This window comes from Salmo trutta, unplaced genomic scaffold (assembly GCF_901001165.1).
Source record: "Salmo trutta unplaced genomic scaffold, fSalTru1.1, whole genome shotgun sequence".
Taxonomy (NCBI): domain Eukaryota; kingdom Metazoa; phylum Chordata; class Actinopteri; order Salmoniformes; family Salmonidae; genus Salmo; species Salmo trutta.
Window position 1 is genome coordinate 917,594 of NW_021822244.1, and position 20,782 is coordinate 938,375.

Sequence of the window (20,782 nt, forward strand, 5' to 3'; positions counted from 1 at the left end):
GAGTATTCTAACACAGTGTGGTGTGTTTTCTCCTAGACAGAGAGTATTCTAACACAGTGTGGTGTGTTTTCTCCCAGACAGAGAGTATTCTAACACAGTGTGGTGTGTTTTCTCCAGACAGAGAGTATTCTAACACAGTGTGGTGTGTTTTCTCCTAGACAGAGAGTATTCTAACGCAGTGTGGTGTGTTTTCTCCAGACAGAGAATGAGAAGCAGCAGTGGAAGCCAGTGCTGGTGATGGTGACAGAGAAAGACCTGCTCCTCTATCACAGCCTTCCACGCATGAAGGAATCCTGGCACAGCCCTGCACACACATACCCACTGTTAGCTACACGGTACGCTACACACACCCTCTCTCTACTAGCCACAAGAAAAATAGCTGCTGCTATCCACACAGTAAGCAAAATACACCGTCTTCCTGCTAGTCAAATAGCAAAACACATTTATCTTATCTTAGCCACATGGTTAGTAGCATCCACCCTGAACAACCCAACCATGACCACATGGTAATCCTCCGCCACTCCAAACACACCTACCCTTTATTGGCCAAGCAATAATCAGAAGATATCTACCCTCTATTGGCCAAGCAATAATCAGAAGACATCTACCCTCTATTGTCCAAGCATTAATCAGAAGATATCTACCCTCTATTGTCCAAGCATTAATCAGAAGATATCTACCCTCTATTGGCCAAGCATTGATCAGAAGATATCTACCCTCTATTGGCCAAGCAATAATCATTACACACCTACACTCTATTGGCCAAGCATTGATCAGAAGATATCTACCCTCTATTGGCCTCATGGTGCAGAACACATGTGAAAGATGAGGTGGCACAGGAGGACACATCCACAACATGTTTCCATTACTGAACACAGCCAAGAACTGTGTTACTTTTTATCATGTTATCAATCATTCCACCTTTATGTCCTTGATGTGAAGAGGGTTATATGGTTACAGCACTGACTAGCTAGTCTCTCTCAACAGCAGAATATAACAGAATGTGTGTCTGTCTGTAGGCTGGTGCACTCTGGCCCAGACCGAGGCTCTCCCCAGCCGGGCGTGGAGCTGTCCTTCGCCACACGTACAGGAACCCGACTGGGTATCGAGGCCCACCTGTTCAGAGCTGAAACCTCTCAGGACCTTTCACTGTGGACCAGGCACATCGTTACGGGCTGTCACTCCTCTGCCCAGATGATCAAAGAAGTCACTACCAGTGAGTACCACTACACCGACCCTGCTATTAGACTGTGTGAGCCCGCTGAGCTAAAGCCTTGATTAACCAAGTCACTACCAGTGAGCCTAGGTAGACATTAGCTTGGGGAGTAACTCAAATCAAGGTTACTTATCATGTTAGTGTGATTGTAACATAGACGGGTTTGTCAGTCTCAGTACAGTACTCATAGCTGCAGTATTTGGTAAGGGGGGGTTACTGCTGGTCAGTCACATGGAAGACATTGAGAAAGGAGTCCATGTTTTTCAAAAGGAACGGAATGTCACTGTGAGATCCTGTGTGTGTGATGTCTGTGTGTGGTCTGTGTGGTCTGTGTATGTGTGTAGTCTGTGTGTGTGTGGTCTGTGTGTGTGTGTGGTCTGTGTATGTGTGTGGTCTGTGTGGTCTGTGTGGTCTGTGTAGTCTGTGTGTTTTATTTAAAAAAAATTACCTTTTATTTAACCAGGCAAGTCAGTTAAGAACAAATTCTTATTTTCAATGATGGCCTACCGGGGAACAGTGGGTTAACTGCCTTGTTCAGGGGCAGAACGACAGATTTTTACCTTGTCAGCTCAGGGATTCGATCTTGCAACCTTTCGGTTACTAGTCCAACGCTCTAACCACTAGGTTACCTGCCGCCTGTGTGTGTGTGTGGTCTGTGTGTGTGTGTGTGTGTGTGGTCTGTGTGTGGCCTCTGTGTGTGTGGTCTGTCTGTGTGTGGTCTGTCTGTGTGTGGTCTGTGTGTGGTCTGTGTGTGGCCTCTGTGTGTGTGGTCTGTCTGTGTGTGGTCTGTCTTTTTGTGGTTTGTGTGTGGTCTGTGTGTGGTCTCTGTGTGTGTGGTCTCTGTGTGTGTGGTCTGTGTGTGTGTGGTCTGTGTGTGTGTGTGTGTGGTCTGTGTGTGTGTGTGTGTGTGGTCTGTCTGTGTGTGGTCTCTGTGTGTGTGGTCTGTGTGTGTGTGTGTGTGGTCTGTGTGTGTGTGTGTGTGGTCTGTCTGTGTGTGGTCTCTGTGTGTGTGGTCTCTCTCTGTGTGTGTGTGTGTGTGTGTGTGTGTGTGTGGTGTGTGTGTGTGTGTGTGTGTGTGTGTGTGTGTGTGTGTGTGTGTGTGGTGTGATAATAAACAAAAGTGAAATAAACAATGAAATGAACAGTAAACACTACACTCACAAACGTTTCAGAGGAATAGAGACATTTCAATTGTGATATTATGTCTATATACAAGGCAGAGATCTGGTCACTAGTGGAAATGTAAACAGCTGTTAGGTGAGAGACGTCCACACTACCCAGCCAGGAGAGGAGAGAGTTTCCTGTACGTTTCACCGTTTTATTTAGCTGTTAAACAGCTGTTAGGTGAGAGACGTCCACACTACCCAGCCAGGAGAGGAGAGAGTTTCCTGTACGTTTCACCGTTTTATTTAGCTGTTAAACAGCTTCATCATTTATCAGGAGGATCTCTCTCTCTCCTCCCCCTCTGTCATAAGCTACAGTGGAGATCAGACACATGTTGGGAATGGGAGAGACAAAGGGAGGAGGGATTTTCCTCACTGACTTAGTTCAGTTGATCAGAGTTTATTACAACATGTCAAAACAAAGCTGTGTCCCAAATAACACCCTATTACCTATACAGTATAGTGCACTACATCTGACCAGAACCCTATGGGAAATAGAGCGCTGTTTGGGACGCAACCAGTGTTTATCAACTGTGTGTCTGAGGGAACTATGTCATACATGTTGTTACTGATCCAGTGTCTGAGGGAACTATGTCATACATGTTGTTACTGATCCAGTGTCTGAGGGAACTATGTCATACATGTTGTTACTGATCCAGTGTCTGAGGGAACTATGTCATACATGTTGTTACTGATCCAGTGTCTGAGGGAACTATGTCATACATGTTGTTACTGATCCAGTGACTCAGGGAACCATGTAAAATATGTTGTTTTCACTAAGAGCTCTTTAGGAATGGATCATATATCACTTCACTTATTGTGACATGGCATCAGCTGTCAGACATAAGCTTTACTATCTTTGCTAGGTCAACGTGAACATTGTTGTCATAGGAGGGTATACAATAGGAACCTAACACCAGCTGCATTAAGTACTGCAGTGCATCTCCTCCTCATGGACTGCATCAGATTTGCCAGTTCTTGCTGTGAGATGTTACCCCACTCTTCCACCAAGGCACCTGCAAGTTCCCAGACATTTCTGGGGGGAATGGCACTAGCCCTCACCCTCCGATCCAACAGGTCCCAGACGTGCTCAATGGGATTGAGATCCGGGCTCTTCGCTGGCCATGGCAGAACACTGACATTCCTGTCTTGCAGGAAATCACGCTCAGAACGAGCAGTATGGCTGGTGGCATTGTCATGCTGGAGGGACATGTCAGGATGAGCCTGCAGGAAGGGTACCACATGAGGGAGGAGGATGTCTTCCCCGTAACGCACAGCGTTGAGATTGCCTGCAATGACAACAAGCTCAGTCCAATGATGCTGTGACACACTGCCCCAGACCATGACTGACCCTCCACCTCCAAATCGATCCCGCTCCAGAGTACAGGCCTCGGTGTAACGCTCATTCCTTCGACAATAAACGCGAATCCGACCATCACCCCTGGTGAGACAAAACCGTGACTCGTCAGTGAAGAGCACTTTTTGCCAGTCCTGTCTGGTCCAGCGACGGTGGGTTTGTGCCCATAGCCATAGGCTGCCTTACAACAGGCCTACAAGCCCTCAGTCCAGCCTCTCTCAGCCTATTGCGGACCATCTGAGCACTGATGGAGGGATTGTGCGTTCCTGGTGTAACTCAGGCAGTTGTTGTTGCCGTCCTGTACCTGTCCCGCAGATGTGATGTTCGGATGTATCAATCCTGTGCAGGTGTTGTTACACGTGGTCTGCCACTGCGAGGACGATCAGCTGTCCATCCTGTCTCCCTGTAGCACTGTCTTAGGCGTCTCACATTACGCACATTGCAATTTATTGCTCTGGCCACATCTGCAGTCCTCATGCCTCCTTGCAGCATGCCTAAGGCACGTTCACGCAGATGAGCAGGGACCCTGGGCATCTTTCTTTTGGTGTTTTTCAGAGTCAGTAGAAATGCCTCTTTAGTGTCCTAAGTTTTCATAACTCTGACCTTAATTGCCTACCGTCTGTAAGCTGTTAGTGTCTTAACGACCGTTCCACAGGTGCATGTTCATTAAGTGTTTATGGTTCATTGAACAAGCATGGGAAACAGTGTTTATACCCTTTACAATGAAGATCTGTAAAGTTATTTGGATTTTTACAAATTATCTTTGAAAACAGGGTCCTGAAAAAGGGCCGTTTCTTTTTTTTGCTGAGTTTATATAGATGGCGCCGACAGTGATGGTCGCCTCGCTTCGAGTTCTTAGGAAACTATGCAGTATTTTGTTTTTTTATGTATTATTTCTTACATTGTTACCCCAGGTAATCTTAAGTCTTATTACATACAGCCGGGAAGAACTATTAGATATAAGAGCAACGTCAACTTTCCAACATTACGACCAGGAATACGACTTTCCCGAAGCGGATCCTCCGTTCGGACCACCACCCAGGACAATGGATCTAATTCTAGTAGTCGACCCAAAACAACGGCGCCGCAGAAGGGGCAGATGAAGCGGCCACCTGGTCAGGCTCCGTAGACGTGCACATCACCCACCGCTCCCGAGTATACTACTAGCCAATGTCCAGTCTCTTGACAACAAGGTAGAGGAAATTCGAGCAACGGTTGCCTTCCAGAGAGACATCAGAGATTGTAACATTCTCTGTTTCACAGAAACATGGCTCTCTCGGGATATGTTTTCGGAATCAGTTCAGCCACCGGGCTTCTCCATGCATCGCACCGACAAGAGATAAACATCTCTCTGGGAAGAGGAAGGGCGGGGGTGTATGCTTTATGATTAACGACTTATGGTGTAATCATAACAACATACAGGAACTCAAGTCCTGCTCACCTGACAAAGAATTCCTTACAATCAAATTTTACCTACCAAGAGAATTCTCGTCAGTTATAGTCACAGCTGTGTACATTCCCCATTAAGAAGACACCAACATGGCCATCAAGGAACTTCACTGGACTGTATGCAAACTGGAAACCATACACCCTGAGGCTGCATTTATTGTAGCTGGAGATTTTAACATAGCAAATTTGAGAACAAGGCTACCTAAATTCTACCAGCATATTGATTACGCTACGCGCATGGGCAATACCCACGACCACTGTTACTCAAACTTCCGTGATGCAAACAAAGCCCTCCCCCGCCCTCCCTTCGGCAAATCCAACCACGACGCCATCTTGCTCCTACCGTCTTATAGGCAGAAACTCAAACAGGATGTACCTGTAATGAGAACCATTCAACGCTGGTCGTTGAAAGCCACGCTTCAAGATTGTTTTGATCACGCGGACTGGAATATGTTCCGGTCAGCCTCAGAGAACAACATCGACCTAAACGCTGATTCTGTGATTGTGTTTATAAAGAAGTGCATTGGAGATGTTGTACCCACTGTGACTATTAAAACCTACCTTAACCAGAAACCTTGAATGGATGGTGGCATTCGTGCAAAATTGAAAGCGCGATCCACCGCATTTAACCATGGAAAGAGGTCTGGGAATAGGACTGAATATAAACAGTATAGTTATTCCCTCTGCAAGGCAATCAAACAAGCGAAATGACAGTACAGGGACAAGGTGGAGTCGCAATTCAACGGCTCAGACACAAGACGTATGTGGCAGGGTCTACAGGAAATCACGGACTACAAAAAGAAAACCAGCCACGTCACATACACTGACGTCACGCTTCCAGACAAACTAAACGCCTTCTTTGCTTTGAGGATAATACAGTGCCACCTTCGCGGTCCACTAACAAGGACTGCGCCCCCCCTTCTTCTCCGTGGCTAACGTGAGTAAAACATTTAAACGTGTTAACCCTCGCAAGGCTGCTGGCCTAGACGGCATCCCTAGCCACATCCTCAGAGCATGCGCAGACCAGCTGGCTGGTGTGTTTACGGACATATTCAATCGCTCCCTATCCCAGTCTGTTGTCCCCACATGCTTCAAGATGGCTACCATTGTTCCTGTACCCAAGAAGGAAAAGATAACTGAACCAAATGACTACCGCCCCGTAGCATTCACCTCTGTCAGCATGAAGGGCTTTGAGAGACTAGTCAAGGATCATATCACCTCCACCTTACCGGCCACCCTAGACCCACTTCAGTTTGCATACCACCCCAACAGGTCCACAGATGACGCAATCGCCATCCCACTGCACACTGCCCTATCCCATCTGGACAAGAGGAATACCTATGTAAGAATGCTGTTCATTGACTACAGCTCAGCATTCAACACCATAGTACCCTCCAAGCTCATCATCAAGCTAGAGGCCCAGGGTCTCAACCCCGCCGTGTGCAATTGGATCCTGGACTTTCTGACGGGCCGCCCCCAGGTGGTGAAGGTAGGAAACAACATCTCCACTTCCCTGACCCTCAACATTGGGGCCTCACAAGGATGCGTGCTCAGCCCCCTCCTGTACTCCCTGTTCACCCACGACTGCGTGGCCATGTACGCCTCCAACTCAATCAAGTTTGCAGACGACACAACATTAGTGGGCTTGATTACCAACAACGACGAGACAGCCTACAGGGAGGAGGTGAGGACACTCAGAGTGTGGTGTCAGGAAAAAAACCTCTCACTCAACGTAAACAAAACAAAGGAGATGATCGTGGAGTTCAGGAAACAGCAGAGAGGGAGCAGCCCCCCATATCCACTTAGACGAGACCGCAGTGGAGAAGGTGGAAAGTTTTAAGTTCCTCAGCGTACACATCACAGACAAACTGAAATGGTCCACCCACAAAGACAGTGTGGTGAAGAAGGCGCAACAGCCCCTCTTCAACCTCAGGAGGCTGAAGAAATTTGGCTTATCACCCAAAACCCTGACAAACTTTTACAGATGCACAATCGAGAGCATCCTGTCGGGCTGTATCAACGCCTGGTACGGCAACTGCACCGCCCGCAACCGCAGGGCTCTCCAGAGGGTGGTGCGGTCTGCACAACGCATCACCGGGGGCAAAGTGCCTGCCCTCCATGACACCTACAGTGCCCAATGTCACAGGAAGGCCAAAAAGATCATCAAGGACATCAACCACCCGAGCCACTGCCTGTTCACCCCGCTACCATCCAGAAGGCGAGGTCAGTACAGGTGTATCAAAGCGGGGTCCGAGAAACTGAAAAACAGCTTCTTTCTCAAGGCCATCAGACTGCTAAACTGCAATCACTAACTCAGAGAGGCTGCTGCCTACATTGAGACCCAACCACTGGCCACTTTAATAAATGGATTAATAGTCACTTAATACAATGCCACTCTAAATAATGACACTTTAATAATGTTTACATATCTTACATTACTCATATCACATGTATATACTGTATTTTATACCATCTATTGCATCTTGCCTATGCCGCTCAGCCATCGCTCATCCATATACTTACATGTACATATTCTCATTCACCCTTTAGATTTGTGTCTGGGCATGTCTGGACAGGTTATAGAATAGGAAACTAATACAATATGTCTGGACAGGGTATAGAATAGGAAACTCATAAACTTTGTCTGGACAGTGTCTGTGAATCTGTGAAAGAGGCATGCTATGGTCCTCTATGGTCCTCTATGGTCCTCTATGGTCCTCTATGGACCTCTATGGACCTCTATGGACCTCTATGGACCTCTACGGACCTCTACGGACCTCTACGGTCCTCTATGGTCCTCTATGGACCTCTATGGTCCTCTATGGACCTCTATGGACCTCTATTGTCCTCTATGGTCCTCTATGGATCTCTATGGTCCTCTATGGACCTCTATGGACCTCTATGGACCTCTATGGACCTCTGGAGCGTGTGGTTGAGTGTTTTTGTCTCTTTGTAGACTGTGGCTAAATTTGGCTAAATCTTTTTAATCTTTATTTACAGTGAAAACGTTGTTATTATTAGTATTACAATATTTAGTCCTAAGAATAGCTGAACTCTACGTCGGGGTCTGGGCCTAGCGCCATATTGTGGGGTTTTAGAGGAAAAAGGCCTCTTTTGGCTGAGGAGCTACATTTCCATTGAGTCCAGTGATGATTATTACGGAGACTGCGTCCCAAACGGCACCCTATTCCCGAACGCAGTGCACTATATATGGTGTCATTTAGGACGTATCTTGAGGGATTTGGCTTTTCGCGTTTGAGGCCAACTTGACCGTTATTCAACTGGCTCAAAAATAAAGCATAGTCAGAATCAGATATTGTTCAGGGGCTGTTTTATTATTTATAATGTATTAACAATTTATTATGTATTATATATTATCTAGTCTCTTATTTATTGTAAAGGGCATGTATTTATCCACTGGCATATTCCTGTTGTGATCAGTGGTCTGTAATACAGAGGTATTGTTGATACACTACCTATAGGGGTTTATGATGTCATCACAGTTGTGTTTGCTTAATATTGTAACTTAAGCACCTAAAGCACACAAGGAGAAGGGCTCTCTATCAAGGAGTGACCCCTATACTGAATATCATACTGTATGTCACGAGTGGGAAAGAAATCTAACATAGACATGAGCTTGGGGATAAAACTACTCCTAGACCCTACAGGGTTAGAGCTTGGGGGATAAACTACTCCCAGACCCTACAGGTTAGAGCTTGGTGTTAAACTACTCCCAGACCCTACAGGGTTAGAGCTTGGGGATAAACTACTCCTAGACCCTACAGGGTTAGAGCTTGGGGATAAACTACTCCCAGATCCTACAGGGTTAGAGCTTGGGGATAAACTACTCCCAGACCCTACAGGGGTTAGAGCTTGGTGTAAACTACTCCTAGATCCTACAGGATTAGAGCTTGGGGATAAACTACTCCCAGACCCTACAGGGTTAGAGCTTGGGGATAAACTACTCCTAGACCCCACAGGGTTAGAGCTTGGGGATAAACTACTCCTAGACCCTACAGTGTTAGAGCTTGGGATAAACTACTCCCAGGACCCTACAGGGTTAGAGCTTGGGGATAACCTACTCCCAGACCCTACAGGGTTAGAGCTTGGTGATAAACTACTCCCAGACCCTACAGGGTTAGAGCTTGGGGATAAACTACTCCTAGACCCTACAGGGTTAGAGCTTGGGGATAAACTACTCCAGACACCTACAGGGTTAGAGCTTGGGGATAAACTACTCCCAGACCCTACAGGGTTAGAGCTTGGGGAATAAACTACTCCCAGACCCTACAGGGTTAGAGCTTGGTGTTAAACTACTCTAGACCCTACAGGGTTAGAGCTTGGGGATAAACTACTCCCAGACCCTACAGGGTTAGAGCTTGGGGATAAACTACTCCTAGACCCTACAGGGTTAGAGCTTGGGGATAAACTACTCCTAGACCCTACAGGGTTGGAGCTTGGGGATAAACTACTCCTAGACCCTACAGGTTAGAGCTTGGGGGATAACTACTCCCAGACCCTACAGGGTTAGAGCTTGGTGTTTAAACTACTCCTAGACCCTACAGGGTTAGAGCTTGGGGATAAACTACTCCTAGACCCCACAGGGCTAGAGCTTGGGGATAAACTATTCCCAGACCCTACAGGGTTAGAGCTTGGGGGATAAACTACTCCTAGACCCTACAGGGTTAGAGCTTGGGGATAAACTACTCCCAGACCCTACAGGGTTAGAGCTTGGTGTTAAACTACTCCTAGACCCTACAGGGTTAGAGCTTGGGGATAAACTACTCCTAGACCCCACAGGGCTAGAGCTTGGGGATAAACTACTCCCAGACCCTACAGGGTTAGAGCTTGGGGATAAACTACTCCTAGACCCTACAGGGTTAGAGCTTGGGGATAAACTACTCCCAGATCCTACAGGGTTAGAGCTTGGGGATAAACTACTCCTAGACCCTACAGGGTTAGAGCTTGGGGATAAACTACTCCTAGACCCTACAGGGTTAGAAAGCACTCAAAAGTTCCTCTGTCCGTAAATTACCTTTTAAGGATTCTGGTAGTTATAGTAACCAAACTGGATCCACCTTGCTTTCCTTGGGGAGGTTTCTGTGTTTTGCCACTCTGAATGGAGGTTCTTTGTGTCTGACTGAAAGCATCTTTGTGTGTGTGTTTCCCTGTTGGTGGGAAAGCGGTGGGAGTCACACAGGTCAAGCATTTCAGGTAGGGAGTAGTATTTCCTTATTGTGGAACAAAAAAACACTAACACCTGAGAGAGTTGGGTACATGTTAGTTTGACCTCTGACCTTTCCATACAACTTCTTCCCACAGGTAATTCTAAGTCAGTATTAAGAGAATGTTGTTGTGACAGCAATATGAGGACGATATGATACGGACGATGCCTTTAACACAACAATACCTTTCGGACTACCCTCTAAAGAAGATAAGTCCTTTGTGAAACTGTCTTTCAGAGCAACAGTGTGTGTTTATCAGTAAAGTGTTCCATCTTAGCTTGAGTCTTTACAAAAGGCTCTTACCTCTTGACAGAGAGCCACACAAGCCTTAGAGTGATTTGCAGAGGTTTACTGGAACACATGTAAAGTAGTTTGAGAAGTAGCTTGTTGACACTGATACAATAGAGCTGGTACATCCTGCTCTCAGCACAGGAGATCATGTCTGACGAGCATGGAGCAATGGCAAGGCCTAGGATTGACAGCATGGGAATCCATATATCTGACACACAGATCAGTGTATTATATATGGGACAGACAAGGAATCAGCCTTTCAAAGAGTACAACATTATATATTAAAAAACATCTATAGGCAAGGCAGGGTCATGAATGGTAGTTTTTCTCAAGAGCTGGAGATGATTTAAAAGGGATTGATTAGAAAAACAACAAATGTGAAATACAGCCGTTGTCTGTTTTTACAAGCCAAATCACTTATCTGGATTTAAATGGCTGACATCTGCTCCAGAACTAATTTCCCACCCACTAGCACCAGCAGCAGTAGTCCTAATATACAGCCAGGACAGGGCCTTGTTTTCATCCAACTGTTGTCCTGTTACAGGCTGGATGTGCAAGGTTCAGGAATGACCTAGCAGTACATAGCTGTTGTGGTCTAGTAGCAACACTCCCAGCACAAGCACATACTGTAATATTGCAAGCCCGGAGACAGGGTTGGAATCCTGCGTCCTCCCTTCATACTGGTTCCTACCTGTTCTCTAGCTCCCCCTTTGTTTTGGGATGTGTATACAGTTTAAAAATACTGAAAGGTTAGTTGAACTTTATTCACCCAGCAGTATGTTGCCTTGTTCCATGCTGTTGTGTTCAAGGGCCAGGCTGTTACCCATTCTATTGTCCTGTTCCAGGCTGTATGTTCAAGGGGCCAGGCTGTTACCCAGTTCTATTGTCCTGTTCCAGGCTGTATGTTCAAGGGCCAGGCTGTACCCTTCTACTTGTTCTGTTCCAGGCTGTTGTTCAAGGACCAGGCTGTTACCCATTCTATTGTTCTGTTCCACGCTGTATGTACAGGGGCCAGGCCTGTTAACCCATTCTATTGTTCGTTCCAGGCTGTATGTACAAGGGGCCAGGCTGTTACCCATTCTATTGTCCTGTTCCAGGCTGTATATACAAGGGCCAGGCTGTTACCCATTATATTTTCTGTTCCAGGCTGTATGTACAAGGGCCAGGCTGTTACCCATTCTATTGTCCTGTTCCAGGCTGTCTGTAAAGGGCCAGGGCTGTTACCCATTCTATTGTTCTGTTCCAGGCTGTATGTACAAGGGCCAGGCTGTTACCCATTCTATTGTCCTGTTCCAGGCTGTATGTTCAAGGGCCCGGCTGTTACCCATTCTATTGTCCCTGGTTCCAGGCTGTATATACAAGGGCCAGGCTGTTACCCATTCTATTGTCCTGTTCCAGCTGTATGTACAAGGGCCAGGAGTGCAGACTGGTGATCCACTACGAGCAGGGCTTCTCGTCCCTGGCTGAGCAAAGGGGGAGGACCCAGGTGGACCAGGGGAACCAGAACCAGGCCAAACCTCTCCTTTGCTACCCCTTCGACGCCTCAAGATGTCCTCCGACGACGGGTCCGGATGCTCTTCCTGGATTTCAGTGGAAAGAGGGTGAAATTGTAAGTGTTTTTTTTAAACAAGAAGCAAGGCATCCTCCTCTTGATATTCCACACTACAGTAGATCCACCATGTGACCTTTCCCCTACATTAACCTGGTTATCATTCACACTATCAGGACCATTGTTTCTACTAGGACCACTCTTAACAACCGTCTCTGTTAGTTGATGACTATACATGAGACCGTATTTCATAGAGGATAAAAAACCAGTTGACTCATATTTCATTTCAGTTTCTCTTCTGCTCTACCTAGCCACGGTTAAATGAACACAAACAAGTAAAGATGGAAAAGTTTCCACAGAATCCCCTATACGTTAAACAGGAAATGAGTCATACATGGGCATACTGAAACACTGTCCTGCAAGTCCCTCTGCTGTTAATGAAAATAACTATGTTTAGATGTGTTTCTGCTCTCAGAACACTACAACTGTAATAGATTACAACTAATGGAACTCACCATTAGAACTCATGGAACTGTAATATAATAGAATTGTAATAGATTACAACTAATGGAACTCACCATTGGAACTAATGGAACTGTAATATAATAGAACTCACCATTAGAACTCATGGAACTGTAATAGAATAGAACTAATGGAACTCACCATTAGAACTCATGGAACTGTAATAGAATAGAACTAATGGAACCTCACCATTAGAACTAATGGAACTGTAACAGATTACAACTAATGGACTCACCATTAGAACTAATGGAACTGTAACAGATTACAAGTAATGGAACTGTAATAGAATAGAACTAATGGAACTCATCATTAGAACTAATGGAACTGTAATATAATGGAACTCACCATTAGAACTCATGGAACTGTAATAGAATAGAACTAATGGAACTCACCATTAGAACTCATGGAACTGTAATAGAATAGAACTAATGGAACTCACCATTAGAGCTAATGGAACTGTAACAGATTACAACTAATGGAACTCACCATTAGAACTAATGGAACTGTAACAGATTACAACTAATGGAACTGTAATAGAATAGAACTAATGGAACTCATCATTAGAACTAATGGAACTGTAATATAATGGAACTCACCATTAGAACTCATGGAACTGTAATATAATGGAACTCACCATTAGAACTCATGGAACTGTAATATAATAGAATTGTAATAGATTAGAACCTAATGGAACTCACCCTTAGGAACTCATGGAACTGTAATAGAATAGAACTAATGGAACTCACCATTAGAAACTCATGGAACTGTAATAGAATAGAAACTAATGGAACTCACCATTAGAGCTAATGGAACTGTAATAGATTAGAACTAATGGAACTCACCATTAGAACTAATGGAACTGTAACAGATTACAACTAATGGAACTCACCATTAGAACTAATGGAACTGTAACAGATTACAACTAATGGAACTGTAATAGAATAGAACTAATGGAACTCATCATTAGAACTAATGGAACTGTAATATAATGGAACTCACCATTAGAACTCATGGAACTGTAATATAATGGAACTCACCATTAGAACTCATGGAACTGTAATATAATGGAACTCACCATTAGAACTCATGGAACTGTAATATAATGGAACTCACCATTAGAACTCATGGAACTGTAATATAATGGAACTCACCATTAGAACTCATGGAACTGGAATGTAACATCTAACATTCTCTCCTGTTCTATGTTCAGCAGCTGGACCTCCACTCATGCCCAAAGCCTATTGTCTTCATCCTCCACTCATTCCTCTCGGCAAAGATCGCCAGACTCGGCCTGGTAGCATAAAGGTTCTGTTTACCACCGACGGACCACAAGGACTGAACTGTTCCAGAGTTCTAGAGTGGAGTGTCCCGGAGTTCCACAGTGGAGGGTACAGAACAGAGGAGAACATGGCTTATAACTGAAATACGAGAACAAGGACTGTGATGTGCAGTGAACTAGACACAGGATCTACCCTGATTCAAAGTCCACACAAACAGCTCAAAATGAATGGATCATGTTTCAAAAACTTGATTGAGTTGATTTGTATATTTATAGAAACACATGCATTACCGATGACATCATAGTGAGAGCGTAAAAGATCAGTTACAGCAGAAGAAATTGTTTTGTTCAAATCGTTAAGCTGTAGAAGAACAATAATCTATTGTTTTGGTACTAAAAACATACTGGAAGTATTATCTATCTAGCATCCATCCAGCCTACGCTAATTTCTTTTCCTGCAATCTCTGTCTGCAAATAATCCAGCGATTACTGTTAACTTATTAAAAAGTTACTGTGAAAAAGCTAGTAAAGGCTGCTTGAACATTTGAATTGTCCTACGCCTTTGGCAGCTATTATAATTCAAGGCTTAGTTTTATTTTAACTCTGTTAATGATGCACATAAATGACATATTTCTGGATTGTCTTTGTATTTCAGGTTGTTCTTGTGGTCTAACTGGTGTTCACTGTATTGTTCACTGTATTTCCTCAACAAGAACCAACATCCCACAAAACACACACACTGAAATGTGTTCAAGTCTCTGTCCAAACAATGGCTTCACTTGTGGAGGAATGGGGTGCATCGAATGAATGCAATATGACAATTAAAAATGTCCAAAACACTTCCACACGCTGCAACTTGGATGGCCCATTCCTACAATACAATAGAGTAGAATAGACTATAATATAATAGACTAAATAGATTAGACTAGACAAGAATAGAGTAGACTAGAACATAATAGACTATAATATTAGAGTAGAATAGACTATAATATAATAGACTATAATAGAGTAGAATAGACAGAATAGAGTAACTAGAACATAATAGACTATAATATAATAGAGTAAATAGACTAATATAATAGACTATAATAGAGTAGAATAGACAAGAATAGAGTAGACTAAACATAATAGAGTAGAATAGACTATATATAATAGACTATAAAGAGTAGAATAGACAAGAATAGAGTAGACTAGAACATAATAGACTAGAATATAGTAGAGTAGAATAGACTATAATATAATAGACTATAATAGAATAGACTAGAACATAATATAATAGACATATAGAGTAGAATAGACTATAATATAATAGAGTAGAATAGACTATAATATAATAGACTATAATATAGAATAGACTATATATATAGACTATAATAGAGTAGAATAGACTATAATAGAGTAGAATAGACTATAATATAATAGAGTAGAATAGACTATAATAGAGTAGAATAGACTATAATATAATAGACTATAATAGAGTAGAATAGACTATAATATAATAGACTATAATAGAGTAGAATAGACTATAATAGAGTAGAATAGACTATAATATAATAGACTATAATAGAGTAGAATAGACTATAATAGAGTAGAATAGACTATAATATAATAGACTATAATAGAGTAGAATAGACTATAATATAATAGACTATAATAGAGTAGAATAGACTATAATATAATAGAGTAGAATAGACTATAATATAATAGAGTAGAATAGACTATAATATAATAGAGTAGAATAGACTATAATAGAGTAGAATAGACTATAATATAATAGAGTAGAATAGACTATAATATAATAGAGTAGAATAGACTATAATATAATAGAGTAGAATAGAGTATAATATAATAGAGTAGAATAGACTATAATATAATAGAGTAGAATAGACTATAATATAATAGACTATAATAGAGTAGAATAGACTATAATATAATAGACTATAATAGAGTAGAATAGACTATAATATAATAGACTATAATAGAGTAGAATAGACTATAATATAATAGAGTAGAATAGACTATAATATAATAGAGTAGAATAGATTATAATAGAGTAGAATAGACTATAATATAATAGACTATAATAGAGTAGAATAGACTATAATATAATAGACTATAATAGAGTAGAATAGACTATAATAGAGTAGAATAGACTATAATATAATAGACTATAATAGAGTAGAATAGACTATAATAGAGTAGAATAGACTATAATAGAGTAGAATAGACTATAATATAATAGACTATAATAGAGTAGAATAGACTATAATATAATAGACTATAATAGAGTAGAATAGACTATAATAGAGTAGAATAGACTATAATATAATAGACTATAATAGAGTAGAATAGACTATAATAGAGTAGAATAGACTATAATATAATAGACTATAATAGAGTAGAATAGACTATAATAGAGTAGAATAGACTATACTAGAGTAGAATAGACTATAATAGAGTAGAATAGACTATAATATAATAGACTATAATAGAGTAGAATAGACTATAATATAATAGACTATAATAGAGTAGACTAGACAAGAATAGAGTAGACTAGAACATAATAGACTATAATAGTAGAGTAGAATAGACTATAATATAATAGACTTTAATAGAGTAGAATAGACAAGAATAGAGTAGACTAGAACATAATAGACTATAATATAATAGAGTACAATAGACTATAATATAATAGACTAATAGAGTAGAATAGACAAGAATAGAGTAGACTAGAACATAATAGAGTATAGACTATAATATAGACTAAAGAGTAGAATAGACAGAATAGAGTAGACTAGAAAATAATAGACTATAATATAGTAGAGTAGAATAGACTATAATATAATAGACTATAATAGAATAGACTAGAACATAATATAATAGACTATAATAGAGTAGAATAGACTATAATATAATAGAGTAGAATAGACTATAATATAATAGACTATAATAGAGTAGAATAGACTATAATATAATAGGACTATAATAGAGTAGAATAGTCTATAATATATAGAGTAGAAGACTATAATATAATAGAGTAGATAGGACTATAATTAGAGTATAATAGACTATAATAGAGTAGAATAGAGTATAATATATAGACTATAATAGAGTAGAATGACCTATAATAGAGTAGAATAGACTATAATTATAATAGACTATAATATAATAGACTATAATAGAGTAGAATAGACTATAATATAATAGACTATAATAGAGTAGAATAGACTATAATAGAGTAGAATAGACTATAATATAATAGACTATAATAGAGTAGAATAGACTATAATAGAGTAGAATAGACTATAATCTAATAGGTAGAATAGACTATAATATAATAGACTATAATATATAGAGTAAATAGACTATAATATAATAGAGTAGAATAGAGTCGAATAGACTATAATATAATAGAGTAGAATAGAGTATAATGTAATAGACTTAATATAATAGAGTAGAATAGACTATAATATAATAGACTATAATAGAGTAGAATAGGACTATAATATAATAGACTATACTAGAGTTAGAATAGACTATATATAATAGAGTAGAATAGACTATAATATAATAGAGTCAGAAATAGAGTAGAATAGACTATAATAGAGTAGAATAGACCATAATATATAGGACTATATAGAGTAGAATAGACTATAATATAATAGACTATAATCGAGTAGAATAGACTATAATAGAGTAGAATAGACTATAATATAAATAGACTATAATAGAGTAGAAAGACTATAATAGAGTAGAATAGACTATAATAGAGTAGAATAGGACTATAATAGAGTAGAATAGACTATAATATAATAGACTATAATAGAGTAGAATAGACTATAATATAATAGACTATAATAGAGTAGAATAGACTATAATAGAGTAGAATAGACTATAATATAATAGACTATAATAGAGTAGAATAGACTATAATAGAGTAGAATAGACATAATATAATAGACTATAATAGAGTAGAATAGACTTAATAGAGTAGAATAGACTAGAATAGAGTAGAATAGACTATAATATACTAGACTATAATAGAGTAGAATAGACTATAATATAATAGACTATAATAGAGTTAGAATAGACTATAATAGAGTAGAATAGACTATCATAGAGTAGAATAGACTATAATAGAGTAGAATAGACTATAATAGAGTAGAATAGACTATAATAGAGTGAATAGACTATAATAGAGTAGAATAGACTATAATAATAGAGTATAATAGACTATAATAGAGTAGAATAGACTATAATAGAGTAGAATAGACTATAATATAATAGAGTAGAATAGACTATAATAGAGTAGAATAGACTATAATAGAGTAGAATAGACTATAATAGAATATACTAAAATATAATGGAACAGAGTAGAATAGAAGACTAATATAATGAGTATAATATAGACTATAATAGACTATAATAGACTAGAAGACTATATTATAATGACTATAATATATGACTAATATAATATGACTATAATAGAATATAATAGAATATAATAGAGACTGTATATAATGACGACAATATAAATAAGACTAATATAATATGACTACATTATAATATGACTATAATATAGAGTAGAATATACTATAGTATAATAGAACAGACTATAATATATGCCTCAATATATGACTATATATAATAGAAGACTAATATAATATGACTATATTATAATGTGACTATAATATAGAGTAAATATACTAGAGTATAATAGAACAGACTATAGATATGCCTCTAATATAAATGACTATATATAATACACCTATAATATAAGACACTAGAATAGAATAGCTCAGCAGAGAATTGACCAAAGCAGCACAACACAGCTCCTAATTGGGTTTACATGCCACTGAGTAAGGAGCAGGCATCCAGCACTCACACACAACCTGTTGTTCAGCATCAGAGCTGTTCAGAGCCACTGTCCACAGCTTCAAGCCATCATTCAGCCCATCTAATCAAACACAAAAGATAGACTTTCTGAATGTCAACTTCTAGAAATCAGAGAACTGCTGGAGACTTTCCAAATGAAATCAGCAATTAGTGTGTCCTTTGTTGTGTGCTGAGGGCTCCGTCTCCCAGCGGCCTGCCCGTTTCTAGGAATACGGTGAGTGTGTGTGTGTGGGGGGGGGTTGATTCTTCTGGGGACTTTTGGGGATTTTAGGTCCCCACAAGGATAGTAAAACAGGGAAAATTGTCCCTCATGGGGACATTTCCCACATCCGCATGAGGACAAAGGCTATTCTAAACTGAGGACTTAGGTTTAGAATTAGGTCTAGGATTAGGGTTAGGTTTAGGGTTAGGTTTAGAATTAGGGTTAGGTTTAGAATTAGGGTTAGGTTTAGAATTAGGGATAGGTTTAAAATTAGGGGGAAGTAGGATTTTGTATGGAAATCAATTGTAGGTCCCCACGAGGACAGAAGAACAAAATGTGTGTGTAAATGTTTTCCTACCTTATCAGGACCACACTGTCCTGACAAGTCACCACACTGTCCTGACAAGTCACCACACTGTCCTGACAAGTCACCACACTGTCCTGACAAGTCACCACAATGTCCTGATAAGATAGAAAAACAAGAACAATTTAGAAAAGTCAGGACTTGTGTTATGTCCTGAATTTGTTAAAATGCTATGTTAAGCTTAAGGGTTAGGTTTAGGGTTAAGGTTAGGACAAGCTCACTCTCCTTGCTTGTTTTATTACATGAGTCCAAATCACTGATCTGATTTCACCTCCACTAATTCGTTTAATAAGTCAACTCTCCACTATCATGACTGAGGGTGGTTGGTCCTGCTTCTGTTCAGTAGGACTTAACAGACGGAGCAGGTTTTGAATATCACTAATGAGGACAGACCTAGACCGAACTCAGTCATTCTGTACTAATATTTACTTATATCCTTTTTTGCCTTAAGTCATTGAGAACAGGTTCTCTTTTACAATAAGGACCTAACCAAGAGGGAGCTGAATATTGAAGATGCTATATTTATACCATGACAAATAGAATGCTTGGTAGTTATCCCAAAATAATTGTTTAAGTCCAACCCTTACCTTAGTCTAATTGGGTGGCCTGGAGTGGGATGAATCATGAGACCAAACACAATAGGTGGTGTGGAGCACCTATAGGGGAGCATTGTTAGCCTGGACGCCTGTCTGTTGTTTAGCAGTAGAGCAGGAACAGAAGCACCCAGGCCAGAGGACAAAACAAAGCCCCCTCAGAATCTATCAGGTCCCAAGGTTGCTAACCAGAGGCTCAACCCCCAGTTCAGTTCCCATCATCCCTTTCATGCTCTTGGCCAGGGGGGAGGACTTAGGGGGGTATAGAGTAGTGAGGACTAAGGGGGGTGGTATAGAGTAGTGAGGACTGAGGGGGGTGGTATAGAGTAGTGAGGACTGAGGGGGTATAGAGAAGAGAGGACTGAGGGGGGTATAGAGTAGTGAGGACTGAGGGGGGTATAGAGTAGTGAGGACTGAGGGGGGTATAGAGTAGTGAGGACTGAGGGGGGTATAGAGTAGTGAGGACTGAGGGGGGTATAGAGTAGAGAGGACTGAGGGGGGTATAGAGTAGTGAGGACTGAGGGGGGTATAGAGTAGTGAGGGGGGGTATAGAGTAGTGAGGGGGGTATAGAGTAGTGAGGACTGAGGGGGGGTATAGAATAGTGAGGGGGGTATAGAGTAATGAGGACTGAGGGGGGTACAGAGTAGTGAGGGCTGAGAGGGGTATAGAATAGTG

The 20,782-nt window shown here is 40.7% G+C and overlaps 1 protein-coding gene across 2 annotated transcripts in view; it reads left to right on the forward strand.

The window, feature by feature from the left end:
• Positions 1-14,782, forward strand: part of LOC115181407 (beta-1-syntrophin-like) — a 49,056-nt gene extending 34,274 nt beyond the window's left edge. Inside the window, exons 4-7 of one of the 2 annotated variants that reach the window (XM_029743344.1) lie at positions 199-335; positions 1,020-1,220; positions 12,100-12,310; positions 13,983-14,782. In XM_029743344.1, the coding sequence (XP_029599204.1) occupies positions 199-335; positions 1,020-1,220; positions 12,100-12,310; positions 13,983-14,075 (642 nt within the window). In that variant the 3' untranslated portion in view covers positions 14,076-14,782. Of the gene's footprint in view, positions 1-198; positions 336-1,019; positions 1,221-10,507; positions 10,976-12,099; positions 12,311-13,982 lie in introns of those variants that run through there. The other variant, XM_029743343.1, reaches the window with a different exon arrangement.
• The last annotated feature ends 6,000 nt before the right edge of the window (positions 14,783-20,782 follow it).